The sequence below is a fragment of the Haemaphysalis longicornis genome, unplaced genomic scaffold, assembly GCF_048455015.1.
Source record: "Haemaphysalis longicornis isolate Haplotype H1 unplaced genomic scaffold, Haemaphysalis longicornis Haplotype H1 scaffold_2, whole genome shotgun sequence".
NCBI lineage: Eukaryota > Metazoa > Arthropoda > Arachnida > Ixodida > Ixodidae > Haemaphysalis > Haemaphysalis longicornis.
Genome location: NW_027526295.1, coordinates 55,909,442 through 55,934,252, shown reverse-complemented (window position 1 = coordinate 55,934,252; position 24,811 = coordinate 55,909,442). Strand labels below are relative to the sequence as shown.

Below are 24,811 nucleotides of genomic sequence, written 5' to 3'. Positions count from 1 at the left end.
TGTAATCCACTATACCTCCGGGCTATATGAAGCCAAGTGTTGGGGTGCGCAACAGGAACCTTTTCAATGCCTCGCCGCTAGCCAAATGAGCGATGCGCATCTCCTCCAATCACAACCGCCAGCCTCTGATGCATTCTGTGTGGGATTTTTGTTTGCGTGTGTCGTTCTTTGTGTTTGCATTGTTTGGGGATTTTTTTTCTTTTTATTTCTCTTTCACGCAGTAGGCTACCCCGAGGGCTCCCGGCGACCCTGTGCAGCTGTTTGATTCCGCTAAGAAAGAACCGGTGGAGGTCCCCTACCTGCAGCTCTCCACTCCCTGTGCTACTGCTGCGTGGACGAATGCCGGCACCACAGCCATCACTGTCGATGTGAGGATGCAAAATAAACGTATCTGCTAAATTTGTATGAGTTGTACGACAGCAAAGGGAATAACCCACTAGTGCATTTCATTCTCCTCTAGCAACCGTGATTCAGGAGGGAAAAAATGCAAATTGCAAATGAGAGACCTAATACGTGGTCTTTTTAATAGCGGAGCTGTTGAGCAAATCGTAAATTTTCGTGTCCGCGGGTAAAAATATGAAGAAATTGCAGAGCGCGCGCTCGTGCGTGCGTGCCTCGCGACGACCGCCCATAGTCCCCTGCGCACGTATGTTACGCCAAGCAAACCCACTCAGTGAGATTGGCCAAGATTGCAGCGGCCGTCCGGCAGTTAACAAAAACGAAGAAAATGCCGAGCGCTCGTGTGTGCCTGCCTCGCGACGACCGCCCAGCGTCCCCTGCGCACGTTTGTCAAGCAAAGGACACCCACTTACGAGGATTGGCCAAGGTTACCAAAAAACAACTCTAGTGTTCTTCGTAATCGCGACAACGCTTGCTGGGAACGAGAAAGACACGTCGTAGCATACGCCCCTTCAATGATTATCACTTGCGAAAAAAATTAAGGAAGCTCACGCTAATACGAGCAATGATGGCTTCAAGTTTGTTGCCGCAGCGAAGAAGAAGCAAATCGGCTGCAATCGTGGTCTTAAACCTTCGTGATGGTCGTGAAGTTTGGTACGGCTTCGCTACCTTCCAGTCTTACGCATTAGTGTGAACTTCATTCATTTTTTTTAATGGAGGCGAAAGAAGGAAACGACCGTGTGTTCACAATTTCGGCGCACGTCAAAGATCCCCAGCTGATCGAAACTAATCCGGCCACCTCCACTAGGGCGAGCCTCATGACGTCTGTAGCGTAGGCGCGTATTAATCCAATGTTGAACGTCTCAAACGAAATGTCAAAATATAATGAATACTAACATTGAATGAAATGCTAATATTCTGAACGAAAAGTACAAAGCAACACAAACCTTTAGAAGTTGGACCTAATAAAAATTGATAGCTATATTCCAAACTCAATTTAATGATTCCCATCTTAGAAATTTTCCGATCTAACAAATTCGGATTCCCCCGTAGGTGCCAATACGCCACATGGCTTTTGTGAGCTGGAACTAACGAAGTACACTCAGCGCTACTCCGGATTGGACGAAGTATTGCGAGAAACAGACACAAAAAATTGACAAATTTCGGTAGTTCGTCAGAACGCCACTAAAATTATTGCTGGACGTTAGTAAAAAAAATGAGGCATATAGTTTAATTTTTATGGAACTCTACGAGATATACTAATCTGTTCGGGTTTAAAATCACTGGTACCGCTAAAACTGATCAAGTTTCTGTTCCCGCCGCAGGCCAGGTGATGGACGGTATTGGCTGGATCAGGGGCCTTGCTGGGGCTTATGAAGGACCCCAGGTCGAGTTGAACGCGCTTGTGTGCTACAAAACTTACGCCCCACAAATGCCATCGAATTACACAAAGGCGAAAGTCACAGTTGTTTTTCCCGGAAAAACATTTGTTGCCCTCAGATCTCCTAGCGTTTTGTTGTTTTTTTACCGCGAGCTATTAGCGCAATGCCGAATTATCGGCCGGTGCGTGCCGCGGCTGGCGCAATTCCGATGTCATGATAGCTGCTGGGGTACGCCTCCGTTTAGACGACGAATTTGTGGAATTACCCTCTTGTAATATGGCACTCCTGGCTTTCGGAGGTTCTGCACTTAAGGAACTAATTCCCGGTTCTTGGTGACTTGAATAGAACGGTTTGTACTAGCTCCTTTCAGATTCTCCAGATTTTGCAATACAGTGTGGCAAGGGCAAATATTTTTGGTCTCCGGTAAGCGCGAATAGAAAAAATTAACTTGAATTGGAATTTTTTTCCTACACGTCCAATGTGTACATGGGCTGGATTTATTCATGGACGCTAAATATTGGGGTTAGAGCGTGCCCTGCAACCAGGTATGCCACGGTATGAGATCGCACATTTCCATACAGGCCGGAGTGTTTCAGTTACAACCAAATAATCGGCCGACGTAAAATATCTGAAGGCATAGAGACGTGTCACGACGCCGAATGGGACGATAATAACTATTTGATTGGTCCCTGCATAAACAGTTTTGCCTCACGGTGTTCTTCGACATCGAGAAGGCGTATGACACCGCTTTGCATTACGGGATCACCAAGTCATTCGGTGTCTCCATAAACATGTGGAACACCTTTGCTAGTTACTTGTCGGAAAGAGCCTTTGGCGTAACAATTAGTTGTGTACTCTTAAAGGTTCACGTGCAAGAAAATGGCGTGCCGCAAGGTGGAGCGTTAAGCTGCACTCTTTTCATTGTTAAGATGAACTCTTTTCAAAAGGCATTGCCACGTACAATTTCTTACTCCACCTATGTGGAAGACGTCTTTTAAATCATGTAATATATCAATCTGTGAATGTCAGGTCCAGCTTGGCGTCACGATATTTCCCGGCTGTGCAGACAATGGTTTTAAACTAAATCTAAGAAAGAGCTCCTGCGTGGTGTTCTCCAAGAAGCCCAATGTTTTGCATTAAGCGAACTTGTCAGTTTTTATCTAATGTAAAATTTTTACAGCTCATTACATATCACCCATAATCGGCCTGGCCGAATAAACCGGGCATTCTCACTGTGTTGTTTATTTTAAGTCACAGGTTTTAGAATTTACACTGACATCATTTATTAGATAACTGTACTTGGTACGCTTTGCCCTAGGTGGCCTTGCGGAAATAAACATCAATCATTATAATATTTGATTTGCCCTCCACTAATTGCACATCCTATCCAAGCGCATTGATACAAATAGACCTTTTTAGCATTAACAGAACAGGTGATTCTCTGAAAGATACAAGTTCAGGGAATATATACTTTTACTTATGCTGACAAGGTCTGTTCTGTTGTTGACAGGAAATAATTTTAGAACCCGCAGTAGGTACAGCGTTTCGGAAAGTGTCGGAGAGCTCGGGTTCGTCAGGCTACTATATTTAGTGTTTTGACTGTTGTACCCGGCCCAACGTAGTGCTCTGTAAAAGGTACGCCAACGGATACTAATTTTATTTTAAAGCTGCTTCCGCCGCTCCTGCATCAGGACATTCACTTATTGCCGGCCCCATCCCGGCTCCTCGTTTCACGTCAAATTTTTCCGAACTTTCCCTGTCGGTGTCATTTTGGTGTCAAGCGTGTCAAATGACACCCTTTAAGGCTGCCATTTGCTGTTGAACAGCCATGCCAGACTGCCGCACGTGGGTGGCAAATTACTTTGGGTGACTGCTAAACTGGACAATCTAACAGGTCAATGAGAGCTCGCTTCTGGGCTAGTTGGTACATTATTTCTTGCAAAAACACTGCGCTACATTGAAATTACGAAGACGAAGGACGGCGGAACACACGATGCACACTTACGAAAGCGCAATCAGTAAGTTGCGCTTTCGTAAGTGTGCATCGTGTGTTCCGCCGTCCTTCGTCTTCGTAATTTCAATGTAGCGCAGTGTTTTTGCAAGAACTAACAGGTCAATTCCGCAAAACTGTTTGAAATAGTAACGGGTATCATTAAATACCTTTCCTATGGGCGGAGGCTTGCCTGCTCGTCATTCGGGGGGCATGTTTTTGCTTAAATGCCCAGTGACATTTTAGCGCCATTTACAACCTTTAGCCCTCTCCGAATGGTTCCTTCAACTCTGGTTTCTTTTTCATAGAAATTAGGTAATAGCGCTTCAGTCGCCACGTCACACTTTGCACATTATGTTGTTTGTGACAAACGGCATTACGCATCTCGAGGTTACTTCAATGCAAAAGCAACTTTGCTGACAGCCCCAATCCTTGCCATCACAAGTTACAGCCGAGCTCCGCTTGGTGAGTTAGTCACCTACTTTTTTCTGGCCCAATCTTCTTTGGGTTCAAGTTACGCGCCCTGCTGTCTGCCAACTTTTGCTAGTGCCATTGCCGCAGAATATTCTTCCTTCTCGTTGAAGCCGTCATATCGGTTTCCTAGCCGACATCTGACACGTCCTAGAATCGCTGCGCTCAACGTTATACTCCCGGGGCGGTCGCCTTTTGGCATATTCGAGTTTCATCTCATCGCACCGTGGAGTGAGATCCTTCGAAGCTGAGTTTCGTGTTGCGTTAGAGAGTTATGCCAAAGTCAGGTGTCAGAAGGCGTATCGGTAGCACGAAAGGAACAATGGCTGCCTGGCGCCTCCTACTAGTTGCGCGCAGCTGCACGGGTAGGCTGAGAGGTGCATTTTCAGGAGCGCAACTCGCTGCATGCGGGAAGTAAGCAGAAGGTCCGGTTACGAAACCACTCAAAATTTGTTCTTTGGGAGCTTAACAGTTCTGGAACTTCGAGGGCGTGATTTCCCAGTCGTCATAGAACGGATTCCACTTACAGAATATCCAAGCTCTAAATAGATATCTTCTATGACGCCTTGAGCCACAAAGATAGTATATTTGACGAACGCGTCAATGCACTCGCAAAGCATAAACAAAGAGGAGAAGTTTGTATGCTTCAAGAAATAAAGAGGAATTTGAACTGAATTTAGTCGTCTTCGTCATCACGGTACTTTAGCGATTCAATATAGAAACCTCCATGACATCATTTTATTTAAGTTGCAAATTATTTACCAATGATGGGAGCGAATGTATTACCTTACTTTTGCAAACGCGGCCCCCGGATTTCAAAAGTATCTAAAAGTCATGGATACAAGCGAGACAGTGGCGTAACAATAAATTTATTTTTTTTGGGGGGGAAGGGGGCGGATGTTGCGCCACAGGGAAACAAAACAAATTAAATAGAAAGAAAGACTACACCGGACGCCCAAACGATATCAGCGATTTTTCTGCATGCATACATTTCAGGGGATGCTCTCACACCGAAGTACTCGCCCTGGCTGTGCCCCTAAAGCTAGATGCCTCCTGCTTGCAATCCATGCACTTGGTGGTAATGCAATTAGCTATTTGTGTTTGTTCTGGTATAAACAGCAGACACTATTATAGGCACACATTAGGGCAAGTGCGTGTATTTCGCTTCCTGCGGCCAATGTTAACTACAGCCTGATCGTAGTGGTTTCGCGGTCGGATTACCTTGGCTTGCGCGTGCATGAATGATCTTTGGTTTCCGCCATCTTGGGTGTCCTGCACAGAACAAGCCGAGATCGCAACTGGAGAACCCACGTCCGTGCTGCATACGACACATCCGGTATATCGTGATACATTCGAGATCGAAGCGCCAGTGGAGCCGTAGTCCCATCGGAAGACAGACAGACCCGACTTTGCGGAGAAGGTGAGCCCAGAAAATACAGTGCTCGATTCCTCCTGGAGAGATCGAACATGCATGTGCACTTGCGCATTTCGGTCGTTTCGTCTATCTATGAGGTATGTGCAAGCTATGTAACAGCCCTAAAGGGAAGTCCGCTTTCACAAAATGGGCGTACTTTTACGATAAAGAAACTATGTCCCGCCAATGACCTTTGTGTTCCCGGTGGCGGCAGTTCCTATTCTAAATTTGCTGCTCTGCCCACAGGAAGGTGTGAAGCATTCTGTGTAAAATTTTGTTGACACCAAAAGCTACATCAGAACGTGAGTAAGGATGACGAAACTTTGTGTTTTGTACTTAGGCAATTAAAAAGAAAAGAATGATGTAATCGCACCCAAAGCTATATTTCTGCTCACTGTGGTGGCCCCTGTACCCATATGCGCAATAGTGAACAAGTTCTGAGTGATAGGTACGGTCGTTCGCGTTGACGTAAACGAGGCCGTAAAAGATGGCTTTCTTAGGAAAAGTGAAAATAGGTCCCAAATATTGTTTTGCGTTTTTTAAACCGTGTTAATTTAAAAATGAAAGTAAAGAAAGCGCGCCTGTCATTGTTTTCGAAATAGCGGAAACGAGACTCATCAAGCAGAGCAACACCACTGCGCAAAAATGTTGCAGACTTTGTTCGCACTGAAGTTATAAGTAGCTGAACTCTTGCGCCACAGACGTATCTGCATACTATGGCCTTCGTTACGGCGGCTGCTTTGCTTGCTTTACGCGCTTTAAAAGACTACCTGTTGCACTCCCCGGCAACAGAAGTAAGACCGCAAACTATCGCCCTCTCTACGGTAAAGCCGCCTTTCTATGTTTTGTTTACGTTGGATTCCTGTCCCAAGATGCGCTAACCCACGGATGCTAGTGTCCAGGACCAGGCAAAAAGCGCGTGTTTGAGTACTTCACTTTTTTTCAGCGGAGCTATTATACTTTCGTTCCAGAATATAGATGCGTGCGTACACCACAAAACCTCGCAGAGTTGATGCAGCTTAAGATGGCTACGGTGTACTCTCTCCATTCACCACCAGTCCGTTGTCAGCACTCACCTCACAGCTACTTACCACCTTCGCCACACACCACTTGCGCGTCATCGCGAGGGCGCCTCACCACTTCTGCGCACCCTCTCCAGTCGCCACTTCTGCGTAGTCGGGGCGCGCTTCATAGGAGCGGTGCGCTTTCTTCGGTTACCCTTCTTGTGTCGTCCGTAGATTGCTCTATAGCCAATTCTACGTGCGAACGAAAAAATAAACTAAATACAGCGAAACCTGGATGTACCGAACCTCTTTGTAACGAATTCCTGGATTTAACGAAGTTTTTCAATTACCCATTTCCATCCCCATTTAAGCCCATGTGTTTGCGACCTGTACGTATAACGAACCTTGACGTAACGACGTCTCCAAGCTGATCAGTCATTATGTTTTGCATGTTTACTCTCCATAGGCCGAAGAGGTGAACTAAATCAGCGAATACTAGCACTGCTGAAAGGAGTCAGCCGCAACGAATAGGTCTGGAATCTCCTAAAAACGAAATTCGTCTTGATCATGATGATAAACGAAGCGGCTAGTGCCACCCCGTGCCTAACGTAGAATCCACTTTTGGTTTTGCTTGTGTAGCGTGACGCCACACCAGGTAGCAAGAGTAACTACACTTCGCGTTTTTTTTTCTGCTCCGCACATAAAACTACCGTGCGTTTTCAAGTGTGAGTGCGGTTTCGGTTCGAGACCTAAATTTCGAGGTACTAGGCCGTCTTGTCGGTGTGTATTCGCGAGTCTCCACTGCTATCTCTGGTATCGGTTTATCGGGGATGCGTTCTGTTGCTAGAAAACAAAAAAATTGTCTTTTCAAGACAAGCTCACAATTTTAAATGGTGTTTCCACAGGCGAGAAAGGAGAATGTCGCCGCCAGGTGCAGTATACCAGCCAGCAACCTCTAAACAGTTTTGGGTGTGGCAAAGTGCGCCAAGTTCGTAAAAAAGCACCATTTCAGTGTACGTTTGGTTGTTGAAACACGTGAAGGCGCTGAAAAGTGTCAAAAGGCGAAATTGATACTTAAGTTACGTTTTTTAATACAAGAGTAAGTGACCATGCTTCTTTGGGACGCTGTTGAGTGCCTAAGCTAGTGAGAAAGCAGCAGGCGCAAAGGGTGAGTTCACCTTCCGTGATGCCTAGAATTTTGGTTTCGTTTCCGCTTAATTCACACAAGCGCTAACTCGAAACCTTGCATGTAACAAAAACCTGAATGCAACAAAAAGTTGCAGACTTTTGTCGTCTTCGTTACAACCAGGTGTAACTGTATGAAACTCGAAATGAACAATTTTTGTCGCTTTGGATGGTGACGTCACACAGTGATTATTGCACTTTAGCTAAGTTTGGTTCCCCAGCTCCGCTCGTCATCCACCGTGATATCATAAAATGGTACCGATCTTTTTAACAAAGATCAAAAGGAGGCCAATAAAAAATGCGCTCACGCGCTCCGTACACGTGGGTGACAAGCGGAGCTATGACGTGCGGCCGGTGTTATATGTACGAGGCGTGGCCTACCGATTTGGATGTAACTGCGGCTGGCGCTTGCCATTATAATGTTTATTAGGGGCGGAGTACCTTAGGACCGCAATAATGTCGCTCCGCGCCCGTGAGCGTTGCATTTACAATCGCAAGAAATCACACAGGCACCGGCAGGATTCGAGCCTGTGTCTGGTTGCCCAGTCAGAGTTAGTGTCAGTTGTCTTACCCATCGGGCTACGACGGTGCGTTAGTACCCGAGAGACAGACGGCTTGCTCCCTCGCCTGTAACGGTGCAGGGTACCTTAGGACCTCCCAACGTCCGTCCGCGTCCATCCATGCGCATACCTCCATCAAGCAAAAATCAAGCAAAATTTGATTTGAACCGCGAGTTGCAGTTTCATTTAGGGAATAATCAAGGTGCAACTCACGGCTCAAATCGAATGACGGTCCCGGCGCAAATCGGATGTCTTACTGGGCGCAACTTGAACGACATTTCAAGTCCCCGTACTCCGCACCCTCGCCATCGTCCACGGAGTGGAGATGCTGCCAGTTTTGTCCTCAACCCGCACCGCCCGCCGTTATTGCATCAGCTGTTCTTTACACTGTAGCTCGCTGCGCGTGCGCTCCACTGCAATGCACTCAGCTAATCTGTAGGCTTACCTCTAACTCCTCCAACCTGCTTTTTCAGGCATGCGCATGGAGTTCCCCCAAACGGTTCCCCTGCGTACACTGGACGGCGGGTGATGCTTTCGCTTATCCAAATAAATTCGAAATTTCTAAAGAAATTCGAAACTTGCTGCGTCTCATGAAGTGACCGCCACATCGGCGAACGCCCGCAGGCGCACGTTATACTCTGGCGCTGTCTCGTAGCGCATCGCCGCGTGAGACCATGTCTCGTGCCCGTAACCCTACTTACGTTCTTCGCTTTCCTGCTCGCTCTACATTCGGTGGCATCTTCGTTCTGTCGTTGATCTGGTAGAGCGTTTCCGTCGGAAAGAATGTCTCGCGCCGTCTTTCCTCCTTCGCTTTCGTGCTCGTTCGGCCTCGTCTGTCGTCGGTGTCCCCATAGTTCGCTCGGTTACAAGGAACAACTGAAACCACAGGACGGGGCGCTTAATTCCTGCACCCTAAAAGTTTTCTCACTGTGTCGGTTTCCACATCTGACTCCGTGCCGAGCGGGTACTATGGAGGGGTGCATTTATCCTCGGGCGCTAATCATTTAAAATCCCAATGCCTCTCCTCTGCGGAAGCATTTTGCACTTCCAGCTTGTGTTGCGTTTCAAGAAATAGTCTTTGATGTAGGCACATGAAACAAGGACAATAGAACTAAGTATAACAACCTCGCCGCGCTTCGTCGTAACGACACAAATGTGCCGGCGGAACCGATGCGCCCATCCTTGGGTATGCACATACTGTGATAAACGTATTGTGGCGCTGTGAGAGAATCAATTGAGATGTGCAACTAGCTGCCCGAACTTTCAAATTTGGGTGTGTAATTCCTATGAAGCAGTCATGTGTATTCTGCAGTTATATAGGGTCCCTCAGTGAAGGATTAAGCAAGGCTATTGTAGAAATAATGTTTATTAAGTCCAGCGCCAGCGACTCGGCTGCCGCCGCATTCTGTGGGACATACGGAACTGGTGCAGTTCGATAAAAGTTAAATAAAGACGAGTTTGCCTTCTTGACACCTTGTTTCACGGCTGTCAGAACGTTACTGCAAGCATTGTACTTTTATCTGATAAAGATATTTGTAGGCTTGTAAAATAAGTTGTTCATCCAGCAATCGGGACGCGTGCATCAGCCCCTGTGTGTGCATCGGCCACGCGGCGGGTATAGTTCCGTCTTTATTGATCCTACTATTATATCTGCTTCTTTGGGGGTTGCGTTGTGGAATCTGGAATGTGTATTTTCTAATGCGTTATTTCTATGAAAATCTTCATTGGTAAGAAAACGTACTTGGGCTGTTTGTATGTTTTGTTTAATCATGATTTATATTTCTTTTTTCCATGTATGTACTATTAGGCTGCCACTCCTACATTTTACGTCGACGGAATGAATACATAGCGTACGCCTCGTACACCCGCTCCTAGTTTTAAAGCTTAGGCTTTCCGGGTAAATAAAATAATAAAATAAATAATCTGCTTCAGTTATGTTGCAACCTGCTTTGGCCACCATCAGATTTTTGTATACTTTCTATCTGCTCTATGGCATGCAGCTCTACGGTATGCAAAATGAGACTGCGTTTGTCGCCTGCTCATTGCAGGTAGACATCATGAGGTATTTCGTTGCCATGGTTGTGTGCAGCGTGTGTGCAACGGCAGCATCCGGAGGTGAGTGAATATGTACGTCTCGATCAAACAACACAGCAATGCTGTTTTATAGGTCACGGGTTCGATTCCCGGCCACGGTGGCCGCTGTTCTGTTGGAGGCGAAAAGCGAAAACGCCCGTGCGTACAATATTTCGGCTCACGTTAGAGATCCCCAGGCGGTCAAAATCCATTCGGAGCCCTCCACTACTGCGCGCCTGATCGCCTGCGTTGCGTCGGCGCGTTAAACGCTACAATCAATCAATGCTCTTTCATATAGTGCGATAGAATCTACTGAGTACCCTATCTATGACAACCGAATGACCGTAACTCCGCATAAGGAGAGCTCATCTGTTTAGAAGACTGGTGCTCGAGTCTAAACGTCAGTGAACGACTGTTTTTTTTTTTTTTGAATCTTAGTCAACCATTTTCTCAAATATATACGCGCACACTAGTAGCAACAGAAACATGTACACCAAACAGCAGTACTAAACAATAACCAAGAGTAAATAACAAACAGTAAATAACAAACAGTATTTAAGGTGAGCTCCGTAATTGATATTGGTGGTTATACCTATTCTCTTCGGGTCAGTACACAAATAATACACAGAATATCACAACAACGACGACATACCCTGCTTGGCTGTGTTTTGTCGTGCTTTTGTGGTCCTATGCAACATCGGTGCGCTTCCCGGCAGAGAAGTCGATTATGTGCTCTAACTTGCAGAGGCTCTGTCTGTTTCAGGTAATATATGCGCAAGTATAACTACATTCGTGTACAGTTTTTCCCCTAAATACCCTTCTTTTAAAAATCTAATAAATAACTGCATATCATCGAGGGCTCTTATGGTTACCTTGTTGCTATCTTCCCGCATATGCAGAAACGTGGCGTTCATGTCAAACAGCTTGACTCCTGCACGCACGTTTTTACGCTGCAATATATCAACTTTTTTTTTGTTTCAGCCAGTAACGAATGGGTCACACAAACATTACGAGTAGATTGCGAGGACAATGTCGTAACATCAGGAGAGACATTGTCAGAGTATTTAGAGCTTCCATTACTTAGTGGGCATCAGAACACCGAACGTTCTCAAAGTAGAAAAAATTGCGGGTTTGGTTCTCATAACGCCATCCTACTTCAAAAGTTCTGCGGCCATATTTGCGACAAAGCTCGACAACGAATGTTTCTGGCCCAGCAGGGTCGAAATAAAGCAGTGTACAACAGACGGTGTCAAGTTGTAGGTCATGAATTCCACTGTAGAAAGAAAGCGGGAGTTCTTGGCGATTTTAAATAAAAAAATCATTACCTATAGAGGCCCGTCCCCAATTTAATGCAAAAATACCCGTTCATGGCACATTCCCACGCATCGCGAGATTGCGTCGATGATGGTAAAACTACTTTTTATATGCGAAGCGCGTGGATTTTCCCTTTTAAAGTCAGTACTACTGAAAGCGAGATTCTGCTGAGTTAGGCACTTTTTTTCAAATTCATACTGCAACACGAAGGGTGGAAGTGCTGAAGGCGCAGCCGAAGGGAGGATGAAAACGCCACTGCTTTATTTTGCTAATTTCAAGCCTTCGCAACGTGTCTGTTCTTACAAAAATATTTGGATACCTGGAAAACGTCGTTTATTCTACAGCAGTTTTTCCTGTGGTCGAGGTACACCTAATACGCACTATCTCGCCTGTGAGACAGCCACAAAAACTGTATTTTTGGTGGCACATGGCTCCTTAGCAGTTGCTAATACTACATGAATGATCTCATAGACAGAACCAGAAGCTATTGCACCTATTTCTATAGGTTGAGCATAGCAAATTGCCAAGATATGTGGCATCATTGGACGGGGCTATTTTGCAGGGCTCTACCCTTCGCTTGGATTCCTGAGTGAGCCGTCACAGGGGTCGAGCTCGGACACGGCTCAGGTGAACTCTGTATTTGATGACCTGCTGAAACCCATCAGCAATTGGGGAGCCTTGGACCCCCTCACGCTGCCAAACATCACGCATGGTTTCGAGACAAAGGCTATCCTGAAAGTGAAAGCCGAAGCGGGCCTCTACTCGGGACGAGTAACCGGATTTCGAAGCATAAAGAGGTGGGTTTTGCAATGGCATCTAACATACGTTGAAGTTTATTGGAGATAGTTTCGAATCGTGCCTTTTCCTGTAGGTTCAAAATAAGTATTTTTAAAGGAATGCTACTGCAGCACGTGGGTGCATTGAACGAATGATGTCATATCTGCCTTACAAGTACTGGACCACGTAATAAATATATATATTGACCAAGTATTATTGCAGAGGAATTGTTAGAATGAAATATGATTTATGATTGTCACGCACCATCACATGAGCGCCCCTTCGCCACAGTGACATCCCAGGCGGTCATGCGTCCCGCTGAGGAGCTGTTAACAACTGCAGTCGCGGTATTGGCAGCGAAAACCCTACCGAAGTGCACAAAAAACTAGAGTTACAGGCTGCCCTTTTGAGTGGCAAAGATGGCGTCCTATTCGTGTGGGGCACTGCAGGAAAAAAGCAATAAAGCCACCACACCTATTCCTGCTCTCGGTGGCATTGGTTCGGTCTAGTCCACTCCATCGAAATTTTGCAGGAAAGCTGTCTACGATTAAGCTGAAATAAACAAGAACGAGACACCGGGGGACACGGTGCTTTCTGATCCGGCGAGTAACATCAAAAGTGCCTAACCTAGGATTTATTAACGGCATCTGTTGCAGGAGAGGGAACTGTGCGGCTGGCGCGATCGACATGGCACTGCGCAGCCTCGGAATGAATTGTGGTCGTTATAATTTCGTCCATCAGGTGCCGCTACCCTCTCCTTCGACGCCGCAGCTACAAGGGTTGGTAGTCTGTGTTAGTATTCATTGAGACATTATCTAGCCGCGGTTCCGCGCCAGACGCAAAGCGCCGTTTTCCCTCATGTATATATTCTTTCTCCGTCTGTACTCGGGTACAGTTTAAAGGGAAGGTGAAGCGGTTTTAGAATAAAAGAAAAGTTGACTAGCACCAAGTACACATTGAATAGTTCCCGTGTGCGAAATATTTTTTGCAATAAATGCAATAGAAGCGGCGCAATACGCAAACAAAAGTGACCCGATGCCCCGCCCCCATCTCGGCGCGCGCTGCCGGAAGACCGAAGAGCGGAGGCGAAACCGACCGGGAAACGTCGTACTTGGACTTCCGGCCGGATAGGCCGCCTCTCCCATGCTCTTTTCGCTGTGTTTCTTGTACAGGCTCGCCACAGGAATAATGATACTTGTTGTTGTTGATAGCACTCATTTGTACAATTTTTGTGCTTAAAAAGTATTCACGAACGCGAAGCGAGGCATGCGTTACCATGCCGTATTCCTAAGCAGGATAATACCACGCCGGGATGTTTTATAACATACGGAAGCGACAGCCGAGGAGGCTGTGCTTGATGGAGGAAACTATACTACACTACGTTAGATACTTTGTAAAACGCACCAATGCGTATTTTCTTTTTTTTTATTTTCCTATGCGACGGACATAAATGTTTACATTAGATGCTAAATTTAGCAAGGATGGTGAATACTGCTGTACTTTGGCCAGGGATGTTTCGCTCAGTTCCAGAAACAAAGTCACATTTGTTCAGGAAACACCTGTTTTGTTAAATGCGTCGGTTTCCTTTCCCTGGTGGGCTTAGAACAGTGTTCAAAAACCCATTTTTGGCTAACCTAAAACAAGGCGCCAATACAGATAGAAGTTCTCTCCTGGTTAATAGGTAAACAGTATTCCTACAATATAAAAGAACCAAGACCACCACATTACTTATTTTGCAAGTATACATGCCACGAGAAGGTAATATTTGTCTGGAATGAAAAACACCGCTCCGAACCACCACCGTACCATAATTTGTCAGTGACTGCGGTGGCCTAATTCTTTGCCCAAGATTCCGTGGGCCCGCATATTATAACCTGGCAAGTACTTGTTGCCGCTGAACCTGATGTGTGCTCCAGCGATAGTCGTTGATATATATAACGATGATACTAAAAAAAAGTAAGAGCGAAGAGTAAATGTGCGGCCTTTGTCCGACTAGCGCGGTAGATCCTTAAATCTAGAAATTCTGAAACACGCCAACGATATATTATCACAAACGTTTGGTGGTTGTTACCTAGAATAACGTACCTACAACGAAACTGGCTTGTCCGACTGGTCTGTTAATTATAACAAGGTGGCCGTAATATTGTAGCCGAATGCGCAACGCACACGCGAAAATCAATCCCTACTAGAGACGATAATGCTGCGGAGGCACCAGCATGCTGCAATCTTTTCAGAATAAATGCAAGTCAAGCAGTAAGACGTCACTCATCGAAGTGCAGCTAGCAATCACGAAGGCGCCTTAGCGCCGCCGCCCAAATGGCGCGCGCGTGTGTGGGTGTGTGTGTATGAGGATGAGTGAGGGGAGTGGGGTGGGCGACAACGAACAAAGGAAATGCGGAAGCAGAGTCCGCTTGTTGGTTTATGCGTGTACCGGCAAGATGTGTCTCGCATATACGTTTACAGCGCATGAACGCGATATTTTCGCGCAGTGCACGTACGTGCTTTTCTCTGGTAGATTGTGTATAAAACACAGCTTAATCTTGGGCATAAATGGTTTCATATATAGTAACAAACAGTTCAGGCAGTACCTAATATTAACATAATTAAGGAATAGAAACCCCCTATGCTGGTTGCCCAGTTCAGAATTATTCTGACGGAAGCCTCTAGTCGACGCCACATTCACTGCTTTGGGGTTATCGTTCGTATAAAGCAAATTTATGCTCTAAGATACTTGAACCAACAGCACGGGAAGTTGGAAAGTACACTTGCAGTCGTGTGCGAACAATAAGCTGCAAGCTAAATGGCCGAAAAGGCAAGCGACGCTGCTGTGCGATCGTTTCCAATGCTTCCGCCAACCCGCGTGGCCGAAGGGTGTCCTCCTTCGACGTCATGACGGGCGCAACCAATCAGAGGCGTCAAAGACGAAGAGCACACGTCTTTCAAACGGGACCGCGCATTTTTCAAGATAAATGCTGGTTGAACTCATTCACGATAAAATGCAGTGTGATATTCGGAGTCGGCGCGCAAAAAACTATATAAGCGTGCCTCTAACTCAATTTTTTTTTGGAAAGCGTTTTGGCTTCCTTTTAAGAATGACAACGAAAGTTGTCGCGATGCCTCATCACTGTAGCCGAATGTTACTCCGTGTGGCGCGAGTAGTGCGTTACTGGTAATGTTCTGAACATGGCACGAGCCGTTTCTGAGATTTTGTGGACTTCATATCCGTATTAATTACTGCAGTGACGACAAGCAAACTACGGGAGAAGAGGCAGACGATATCATGCATTCATAGCAGTCGCCTTTCAAAACACGCGTGGCCTTTGACATTCCGGTCCGTCGCTTAGACAGAGTGATACGTACATGGGCTACTGCCGTTCCTAACTTGTTCCCGAAGATAGGATCTAGTTGGTCGCCTCCCCTGGCAACAGAGCCAGGTGGACGACATTTGCGTGAGAGCTTACCGCCACCTTGCGGGGCCCACTCAAACCCCCGGAATCGTAAAATTGCGCAGAGTAAACGGTTTTCCAAGGGAGGGGGTGGGTGGGAGTTGGGAGAGGGGGATAGTAGGAAAGAGTAAGGGTGCAAGTTCGCGTCTGGTGCAAGTGGTTAAGAAAGACTAGAAGGCTAACGATGAAATACGGAAAGAACAGTGGGGAATCCAAAACAGCCAAGGTAACAAAAAAAGAGGCAAGGCAGATAGAAACGAATAAATGGAGGGAAAAAATGGAAGCTAAAACGTCGTTAGAGATGTACAGGGCTGAGAAGATGAACATCACAAAGGAAAATTTCTACGATAATTTCCAGGGCAGTGCTTTGCTTTTTGAGGCTAGATCAGGTTGCGTGCGAACTAAGAGTTTTGTGGGGAAGTATTCACAAAATGATGGGGTATGCGTGGTCTGCGGCAAAGAAACAGAAACTATGCGGCACATCGTGTTAGAATGTGAGGGTATCCATCCAAATCTACATGAAGGGAATATTGGGCTTTCAGAAGCCCTAGGATTTAAGGGTATCACAGAGGAAGTTACCTTCAAGGCTGTCGAGGGGACGAAAAGAAGATTAGAATGCTGGTGGACGAAAAGCAGAGAGGGGAATATTGCCTAGGACAGTTACCACCTGTAATAGAAAAAAAAAAGTATTTTGTGCGTAATAAGCTTTTTGTGCCTGCCCTAAGCAGCGCTAGTATTAAACCAAAAGTGTAAAACATATGTATATTAGCCCTTTTTGGTAAGATGACATGTCATCACCCCGATACAAAGAGGAAACCAATAGAAATCATCATCATCATCATCTGCTAAGTCTGCTGTCAATGCATAATCTTCGTAAGCCACATTTACGGTGCACTAGAGCATGCGCAGTAATTATGATAGCCCCGTTATAATAAAACGTCATTGTATTTAACCATAGATAAGCACCAACATAGAAAAGGCCTCCAGCGCGGCAGCTGTGCGGGATTTCTCTCTGCACAGGGTGCAAGGGCTGTGGTTTTTTCAAGTTTCCCTTGTGTTTCCACTCATCGTTCTATGGATGGCGGGAATTAAGTTAAGGCTTGTGAAGGTCAACAGGTACTAGTCGAACTGTCCACACACTTCACGTTCAAGACAGCGGGCTATGTTAAACGTTTTTCTGGCGTAAGGCGCATCATAGCACCGGCGTTCGGTAGCGCAAGCTTAAACTTCACAGTAGTGAGAGGTGAACGTTGTCAAGTTCCAAACAATAATAATCACGAAAGGACAGTGCCAACGAGACTACGTCTATATTAGCCAACACCCCAACAAAAATACAGAAGGGATAGATAGCAAGCCAACAGTATTGAACCAACTCCTGCCAAAACGAATCAGTGAATGGCAAAGGGGCGCAACAAAAGGTACAGTCTGTGTCCAGGAGTGAAGGGAAATAGCAACACAGTGTGTGTTCTTAAGTTAGTCGCACGTGCGGTACTTCTATAGCAGTCATGGTAGCGAAACGCGCGCCGAGCTGCCGTCGCCGAGTAGCACACGCAGTTCTACTGCAGCGCGACAATTTTCCACCGATTCCCGGCTAGACGACTTGCTTTCGGAGGAGGAGGCCTCGGGGTTGCGGTTCCAGACGGCCACAAAGACTAGGCAAGGATGAGGACGCCCTACACACAGCGCCGCACAAGTGGAATACACGGAGAACAAAAAAAAAAATGAAGGAAGCTCACACTAACGGGTAAGACGAAGGCAGCGAAGCAGTTCGCAACCTTTATGATAATCACGAAGGTTTAAGTCCACGATTGCAGCCGATTTGCTTCTTCGCTGCCGCAACTACTTTTACTTCGTCATGGGTGCTGTAAGTGTGAGCTTCTTTTTTTCGAAGCCATAATCATTGGACATCGCCTTGGAGGGGCGTATACAGTATGGCGTGTCTTTCTCATTGCGGGCAAGTGTTTAAGTCCACGCAGCGCGACAGTTGTCACGACTACGGCGAACGCTGCCGGTTTTTTGGCCAATCTTGGTCGATCTCCCTAAGTGGGTACGCTTGAGTTGACAAACGTCCGCAGGGGACGCTGGACGGTCGTTGCGAGGGACGGACATACGAGCGCTCGGCATTTACTTGGTTTTCCTGAATGCCACGCGCTCGCCGCGAGACCCGCGCTCAAGTGCGCGCCCGACAATTTCCGGGGATTTTTCTGGGCACTACGTTCGCTCAGTGAATTTTGCAAAAAAAAAAAAATACAGGGCCCACGTGAGCGCGTGCTTCGCGGCGACCGCCCGGCGTCGTCCAGGCTTGCGGGTGTGCTTACGGTAGATGAGGAGCTCCCTTCTTCGCCGTTGTCGTGGTGTAACGACCGGTGCGCCACGGATGCGCCGTGCCTAGGACGATGACGACGAATCTTTCAAGCCATCCCTTCGCAATCCGCACGTGAATACGGCCATTGGCCCAGCGGTCTTTGAAGTGGAGGTCTACCTATTTGCCCTACGTGGCTGTATCGTCAGAAGACGACGACGAAAGGGGTGACAACGATTGCTACTGAATATAACAATGTACACAATTTAATGTCATTTGCTTTACATTGAAGTCCAAATGGCTTTGAGGTGCTGATCCGGCTAATTCCAGCTCTCGTGGTATCCGCTGTCATAGTAGGGAGAAGGTATGTGAACGCCCAGCTTTGCTGTTTTTCCAGCCTTGCGCCACTAGTTCAAGCTGCGCCCGACTTTTTAACTCGGCTATCTCCGAGTTTTTGCTGCTCACGAGGCTTCGCCTCGTGCTCTAGGTTTTTCCCTAGGGCTTTCATCCACCTACTCTCTCAATTTTGGAAAAAAAGTTCACAGAGCGGGAGACAAGGACAACAAAAAACGCAGGACAAGTGCTGAAGTCAGTGGTTGTCCTGTGTTCGTCGTCCTTGCCTCCCTCGCTGTGAACCTTTTTTTTCCAAAATGAATTACCAACACGCCCCAGCATCCTCTCCACTGTCTCAACTCTACCGCTCTGAAGCCGAAACGCTTCCATATTCAGTCATCTCTTCTGTGTCCACCTTGGTGTTTTATGGGTATGAAAAGCAATCTAACCTCGTACTGCCGTCAACGCCAACTACTGTCAGGTTTGGAATAACAATAATTCAAAGAATAAAAAACTACTGACACCAATACAACGTAAATGCAGGGTGTGAAACAAAGCAACCAAACAGGCGATCAGGGGAGCAGAAAATTCTACCATTGTCGTTAGCCTTCCCATTACACGAGGGCAGTAAGAAGCAGCAGTGAAACACGTAGGAGACACATTGAAGTCATTCTAAATCTTCATGATGGTTGTGCACGAAGTGACAGCGAAGTCACAAAGCCTATCGACAATGCAGGGCGGAAGCAAGCCGCCTGATTGGTTGAACTACACGTTGATGCTCACGCATTCACAACCCACACTATGTTCTTTGTAACCTCGCACATTGTGTTAAGTGATTGAGTGCGACGACAAAATAAAACCGACGCTGTTTCACTGGGTAATCCACACAGATACAAATGACTCCGCTCTTTAATTTTTTTCTGTACGACAAGCGATCACTCAAGGCAAGCATCGTTATTCGATTGAGCCAATGTTCACTTCTTAAGCACGCTGAAAGACTCGAGGGATACAATGTGTAACAGCGGAGCAGTTTAGGCCGAGCAGTATCCGTACGTCACACCAAAAACACCTCGAAGGGTGAGGGAAAGTGACGAGGAGGCAAAGAGCCCACGAGCAGTTGTTGGGAGTGCGTGCCACAAGAAACAAAATGTGGTCAGGAAGGTCCAGAAAATCCAATATGGGGGTTTAATCTGTGAACCCCGCAACCTAACCACTGGGCCACCCCAAAAGCCCGATGGGTAAGGGGTTCGCTGCAGCTGGGAACAGTAAGATATGCAGCCAATTGAAAAAAAAAAACGCGTCCCGTGGTCGGAACTCAACTTGAGTCCCTCGAGTTATGAAACCGGCGTCTGCCCGATTGAGCTATCATCGTGTTCCCGGCGCACAATATTTCTGTTGAGTTCGTACTGCGGGAGTTAACTTTGGATTTTGTGAAGGGTTCTAACCCGGGCAAACGCGATCCACTTTTGGAGAGATGTGATAGCCTGCGGACGAAACTATCCGAGCCTGTCAGTCGTGGAGCAGTTTCAGAGGTAAGTTCGGAAGTAAAAGTGATGTGCAACAGCCGGGTCTCCGACGAAGGGAAAGGGGCAGCTAGCCCTGTTGTTTCTCCAGCCTTGCACCATTAATGCAACCTGCGCCACTTTTTCTTCTGCTCCTACACCTGAAGCATGTGACAGAGGCTGCCCTTATAAAAAGCGCAGGATGAGGTAGCTGAAAAACCGACTAAGCCAGCCTAAAGAGGAATAGGCCACGGTGACTGGTTTTCTCTTGTCGTGGCGGTGGTGATTTCCGGTGGGAAAGCAAATTGATCGCGAAACTCAGCGAGTGACGAACGAAAGCCTCAGGGAAAGCTTAGTAATGTACGCCAAAGATTGCTTCTGGTTATATAAATGCTGCGTACAAACTCCCTCTGTAGCCATTGCCATGTTGGCGCGTATTTCGTTGGCTTAGCGTCGTCTACGAAAAACGTTACGGAGTACTGTAAGAACTGACACTCCTTTATTACAACGGAATGACGGGAAGGCTAACGACTGTATGCAGGGCGGCCGACAGTCGCGTGAAGGTTGGATCCGACGGTGTAGAGATGGGTGCAGACCTGAGCACCGGGCCAGTGCACATCGCGTACACGGGAGTAGTGCAGGCCATGAGCCACACCCAGAACGTCACCATCGACGCCGATGTCAACACCGTGCAGATCAACGTCGACGCTGTACTGTAAGCGGCATCATCGAACTATTATGCTGTACTTCCCTGTTATCAACTATCATTTTTAGCCAGCCCATCACAGACGTGTGTCGATGGACCTACCGCTCTATTGGCAAGAGGGTCCGTAGGCTGGTTCGGCTCTCTGTCTAAATTTGTACTTTTTTGATGTGTGGTAGTACCTACACTCACCCTAACGAGGAACATTTTCAGGCTCCCCTTCAACCTTGGTGATTTACACTAAGGACGATCGAAATGAAACGCCACTCTTGCATGCACGCAAATGAAATCAATCATAATGTCACAAGTGATTCTGCTTTTACAATCAAGCTAGCCTGATGTATAATCGGTTTTAAGATACTGGTGAATCGCGGCAGTTGTCTGGCATGTTGCTCCGCTTTCGCATTCCTACAGGTAAAAAGCATAGAGTTACTGCCAAGTTTCCCAATTCTTTGTTCAACGCAATGGGACTTGGCGAGGAAGGAAACGGTTGGTCTTGTTGTGTAAAATTTTTAATTCGCTCTTCTTACGAGTCTTTTAGGAAACAGACGCGCGGTCAAATGCTGCTTTTCTCGCTAAGGCGAAAAAGAGTGTTCCACACGCAGCTCTTGAATTCTCTTTTATGTGGGGTGTGATGGAATGTTGCTGTCTGTCTTGAGGAATGTTACTGAGATCACACTCTTTATTAGGGGGCTCCATGCGATGTAAAACCTGCGTCCTTTATAAGTAGTTGTACCATGCTTTCGCTCCTGGCCCCGATCCCCGCGCTACAAGACGGCTGAAATGGAGCGTTGAAGTGGAACAAAATACGCTTTTTCGCTCACCGGCTGTACAGGTATTCCTTCCACACTGCTAAGCCACTTTGCAGAAAGGAATGCAAGGCCTAGCTCATGCACTATACTGAACTTAAAATTGAATATATATGTTTTTATATTTGTATATTTGTATACACTATATATCAAATCTGAGATATATATTTACGTTTAAATACTATACTCCGACGAAAGTGTATTAAAAACACTTTTGTATTTGAACGTAAATATATATCCCGATAAATATAATATTGATGTAGTTGCACAATTGAACAACAGAAGCAAAAATAGGGGCCCCCTTGCTGTGCGGGGAGTGTGACAAAGGGGAAAGAACAATTAGCAGGTGCGGGATTTTTTTTAGGAATAAATAAGAAGCATGCCATTGTCAGAGACACCATGTGTGCACCTAGTGACAAAATTGGTAACATGATGAGCAAGGAGGCTAAGATATTGGACACATAGGAAGAGTTCTCACAGGTTTGTTCGCTGTCAATATCAGACTAGCGAGCAGTACTAAGCATACTGAGTTCGTTGGCAACGTTCGAACCGCAACTAAACACGACGTGGCAAGGCACTCGAGAGAATTAGAAGCACTGACGGAGGGTGCCATTGAATTACCCTAAATTTATTAAATGGAAGTGGTAATATTGTGCAAAAACGTTACCACAAATAATATTTAGTGCCTACAACTGCTCTCACCCGAAGTACAGTTGAAAGCGTGTATATTTGAAAATGGTTCATCACTGCAACTGCGCATAAAAAACAGGAGGAAGGAAGAGAAACACGCACATCACGCTGCGTGTGTTTGCGTTCCCTCGACTGGCTTTTTGTGCACAGTTCCAGGGATATACAACTACTCATTACAGCAAATAAGTGTTTGTACTGGCATGACTCACCCCTTCCCAGATAATACTAAGTAATGTATATTAAACCAGCATTGCAGTGCCTAAGGTTAATACCTTATCTTAATTCGGTGTTTATTTGGCGGCAATAAATTTGATGTTACTTTTCTTGCCAGGTGTCAGGAGAATTAGAGACTGTGTACGTTAACTATGCGATTTAGGCATTTTCAGAGGCAAATGTGTTCCTCTCTGTAGGAAAACTAATACATCACCAAAACCACTATATTGTGTCATAAACTGCGTTTTTTTCGTAGCGGAGTTTCGACATTCCCAATAATTGTGCCCGTGGCATTATGCGCGAAGAGGATGCGAGTTCTCGTAATCCTTGCACTCCAGGACAGTACTAAACGAATTGACTCTCGTTAAAGGGTTTGCGAAAGGCACCCGCTTTTTGTATGGTTGGGTAAAAGCGTGAGATGTCGATTTTCGTATCTGCATAGACATCAGCATCCATTTGCATGGAATGACGGTAAATTAGCACCAAATCAAACATGGGATTGTATCTTGCAGCTGGTCGCCATTTTTCGGAACAAGGCTTTATAGGAGAATGCAGACCCACTGTTCTTTCTTCAAGCAGTACAGAGTGCTCTTTCTTTTCCTCCTAGTATATCGCTTGTTTGCGTACACGTGTGTAACACCGTATCTACCAGATCTTTTGGCAAGGAAATTGCGCCAATATCAAGAATTCCCATTGAAACAAAATGCAATCGTGACATACGTAATTATTCAGGTAGCGCTTGTATAGTCCTGCGTCGCCTGCTCGTTTGTAGTGTTGAAAAATGGTTTTGGCTTACACCTTGTGCGGGGCAAGATTTGCCAGCAGCGCCATAAAAATAAACGCTCACGCGTTGCATCTGAAACAGAGCCTCCAGTACATTCCTGATCCTACGATGGTTGGGTGGATGACACTACGCAATTCAGCAAGGGCGTTAACACTCAAGGCACAATGCAATTCAGTAAGGGCTTACCTACAGACTTCGCAGAAAAACCGAATTTGCGTGCCTTCAAACTAAGGAAGCAATATGGGAGCTCCATTGTTCCGCTGACCTCGCCTTCTTTGCCACACCTACATTCCGCAGGAAGCCCAAAGCCAAGCCCGAGCTCAAGCGGATCGAGGTCCAGCCGTTAAAGGGCGCGCGTGTCCAGGTGCAAGGCCTCGCTGCTTTGCCCGCCGTGTCCAACGCGCTTTCCGTGGTGTTCGACAAAATCTTGGAGGAAAAGATTCGGCGTGCCATTGAGGAAAACTTGCAAAAGCTTTTCTCCGAGAAACTGGCCGAGTTGTCGTCCAGCATACCAAGCGACCTTGCCAGCCGCGGTTAAGTGCCTTATAAACATTTATACCGTGTTGGGTAGGTGCAGTTTGGCCATATGATGTCCAAAGCACCGGCAACCATGTGAAATACCCATTACTTGCTGGGCGTACTCATGTACCGTGCCTAATGCACGTTCGATATTTTTAATGCAGCTCGTAATTATGGAAGCCTATGAAAAAGACTAAGCGTTGAGTATTTCATTAGGGAAACCGCTGTGCTGCTGCGAGTACAATTACAACCGCCAGCCTTGTCGCTGGAAATTGAAGTAGGCTTACGGAGTACCATCCTGTCTTTTCAACCTCAATTAAAAATGGCTGATAAATTAGTTGCTGAAGCAAAATGGAGAGTCCGGCTAGTTGGTGAACATACCTATTTGGAAATTAGGCGCCAACTATAAAGCACGGACACGAGAGAAGGGTGACACCGGCGCTGGTGTTGTCGCTCTTTCTAATTGCTTCGGGTTCACTCGAAAACTTTATACGACGTGTAAAACATTCAACGTCGAGATCAAAATGATTTTCGACAGTGCTAGCTGATGTCACGCTACAGTTTCCGCTTGGAAGAAAAACGCATTTACTGATTGTACCCTCAATAAACCTTTTTAAGCTGTATTAGCCTGCTCATTCTGGCTCTTTTGTTTACTTCTGATCACGAAAGCAGCGCATTCCAATGACGAACGAAACGCATTCAGCCCATAGCAGCTTGTTTGCAATGAGGTTAGAGGGAAAACGCTCTATTTATATCCACCTTCACAACCCTTAACGTGACTCCGCAACAGTAACGATAAACGCTTTCACTTTTTCCATCGCGTCTTGAAGCACAGCGAAAGCTACAGCTATTAACAGCACGCAGTGGCACTGCGGGATTTGCTCGTCGCAGCAGAACTCTCAGTCGTCCGTTTATGCTTTGTGGCTTGTCTCCAATTGGCT

At 46.4% G+C, this 24,811-nt stretch overlaps 1 protein-coding gene across 1 annotated transcript; it reads left to right on the top strand.

Annotated features, from left to right (window-relative positions):
* The first annotated feature begins 5,530 nt into the window (after positions 1–5,530).
* On the top strand, positions 5,531–24,479 carry LOC144167123 (uncharacterized). Its single transcript, XM_077696498.1, has 5 exons — positions 5,531–5,662; positions 10,454–10,520; positions 12,355–12,589; positions 20,694–20,867; positions 23,649–24,479. The coding sequence occupies exons 2-5, from the start codon at positions 10,463–10,465 to the stop codon at positions 23,887–23,889; spliced, it is 708 nt and encodes a 235-aa protein (XP_077552624.1). The 5' UTR covers positions 5,531–5,662; positions 10,454–10,462; the 3' UTR covers positions 23,890–24,479.
* Positions 24,480–24,811: the final 332 nt, after the last annotated feature.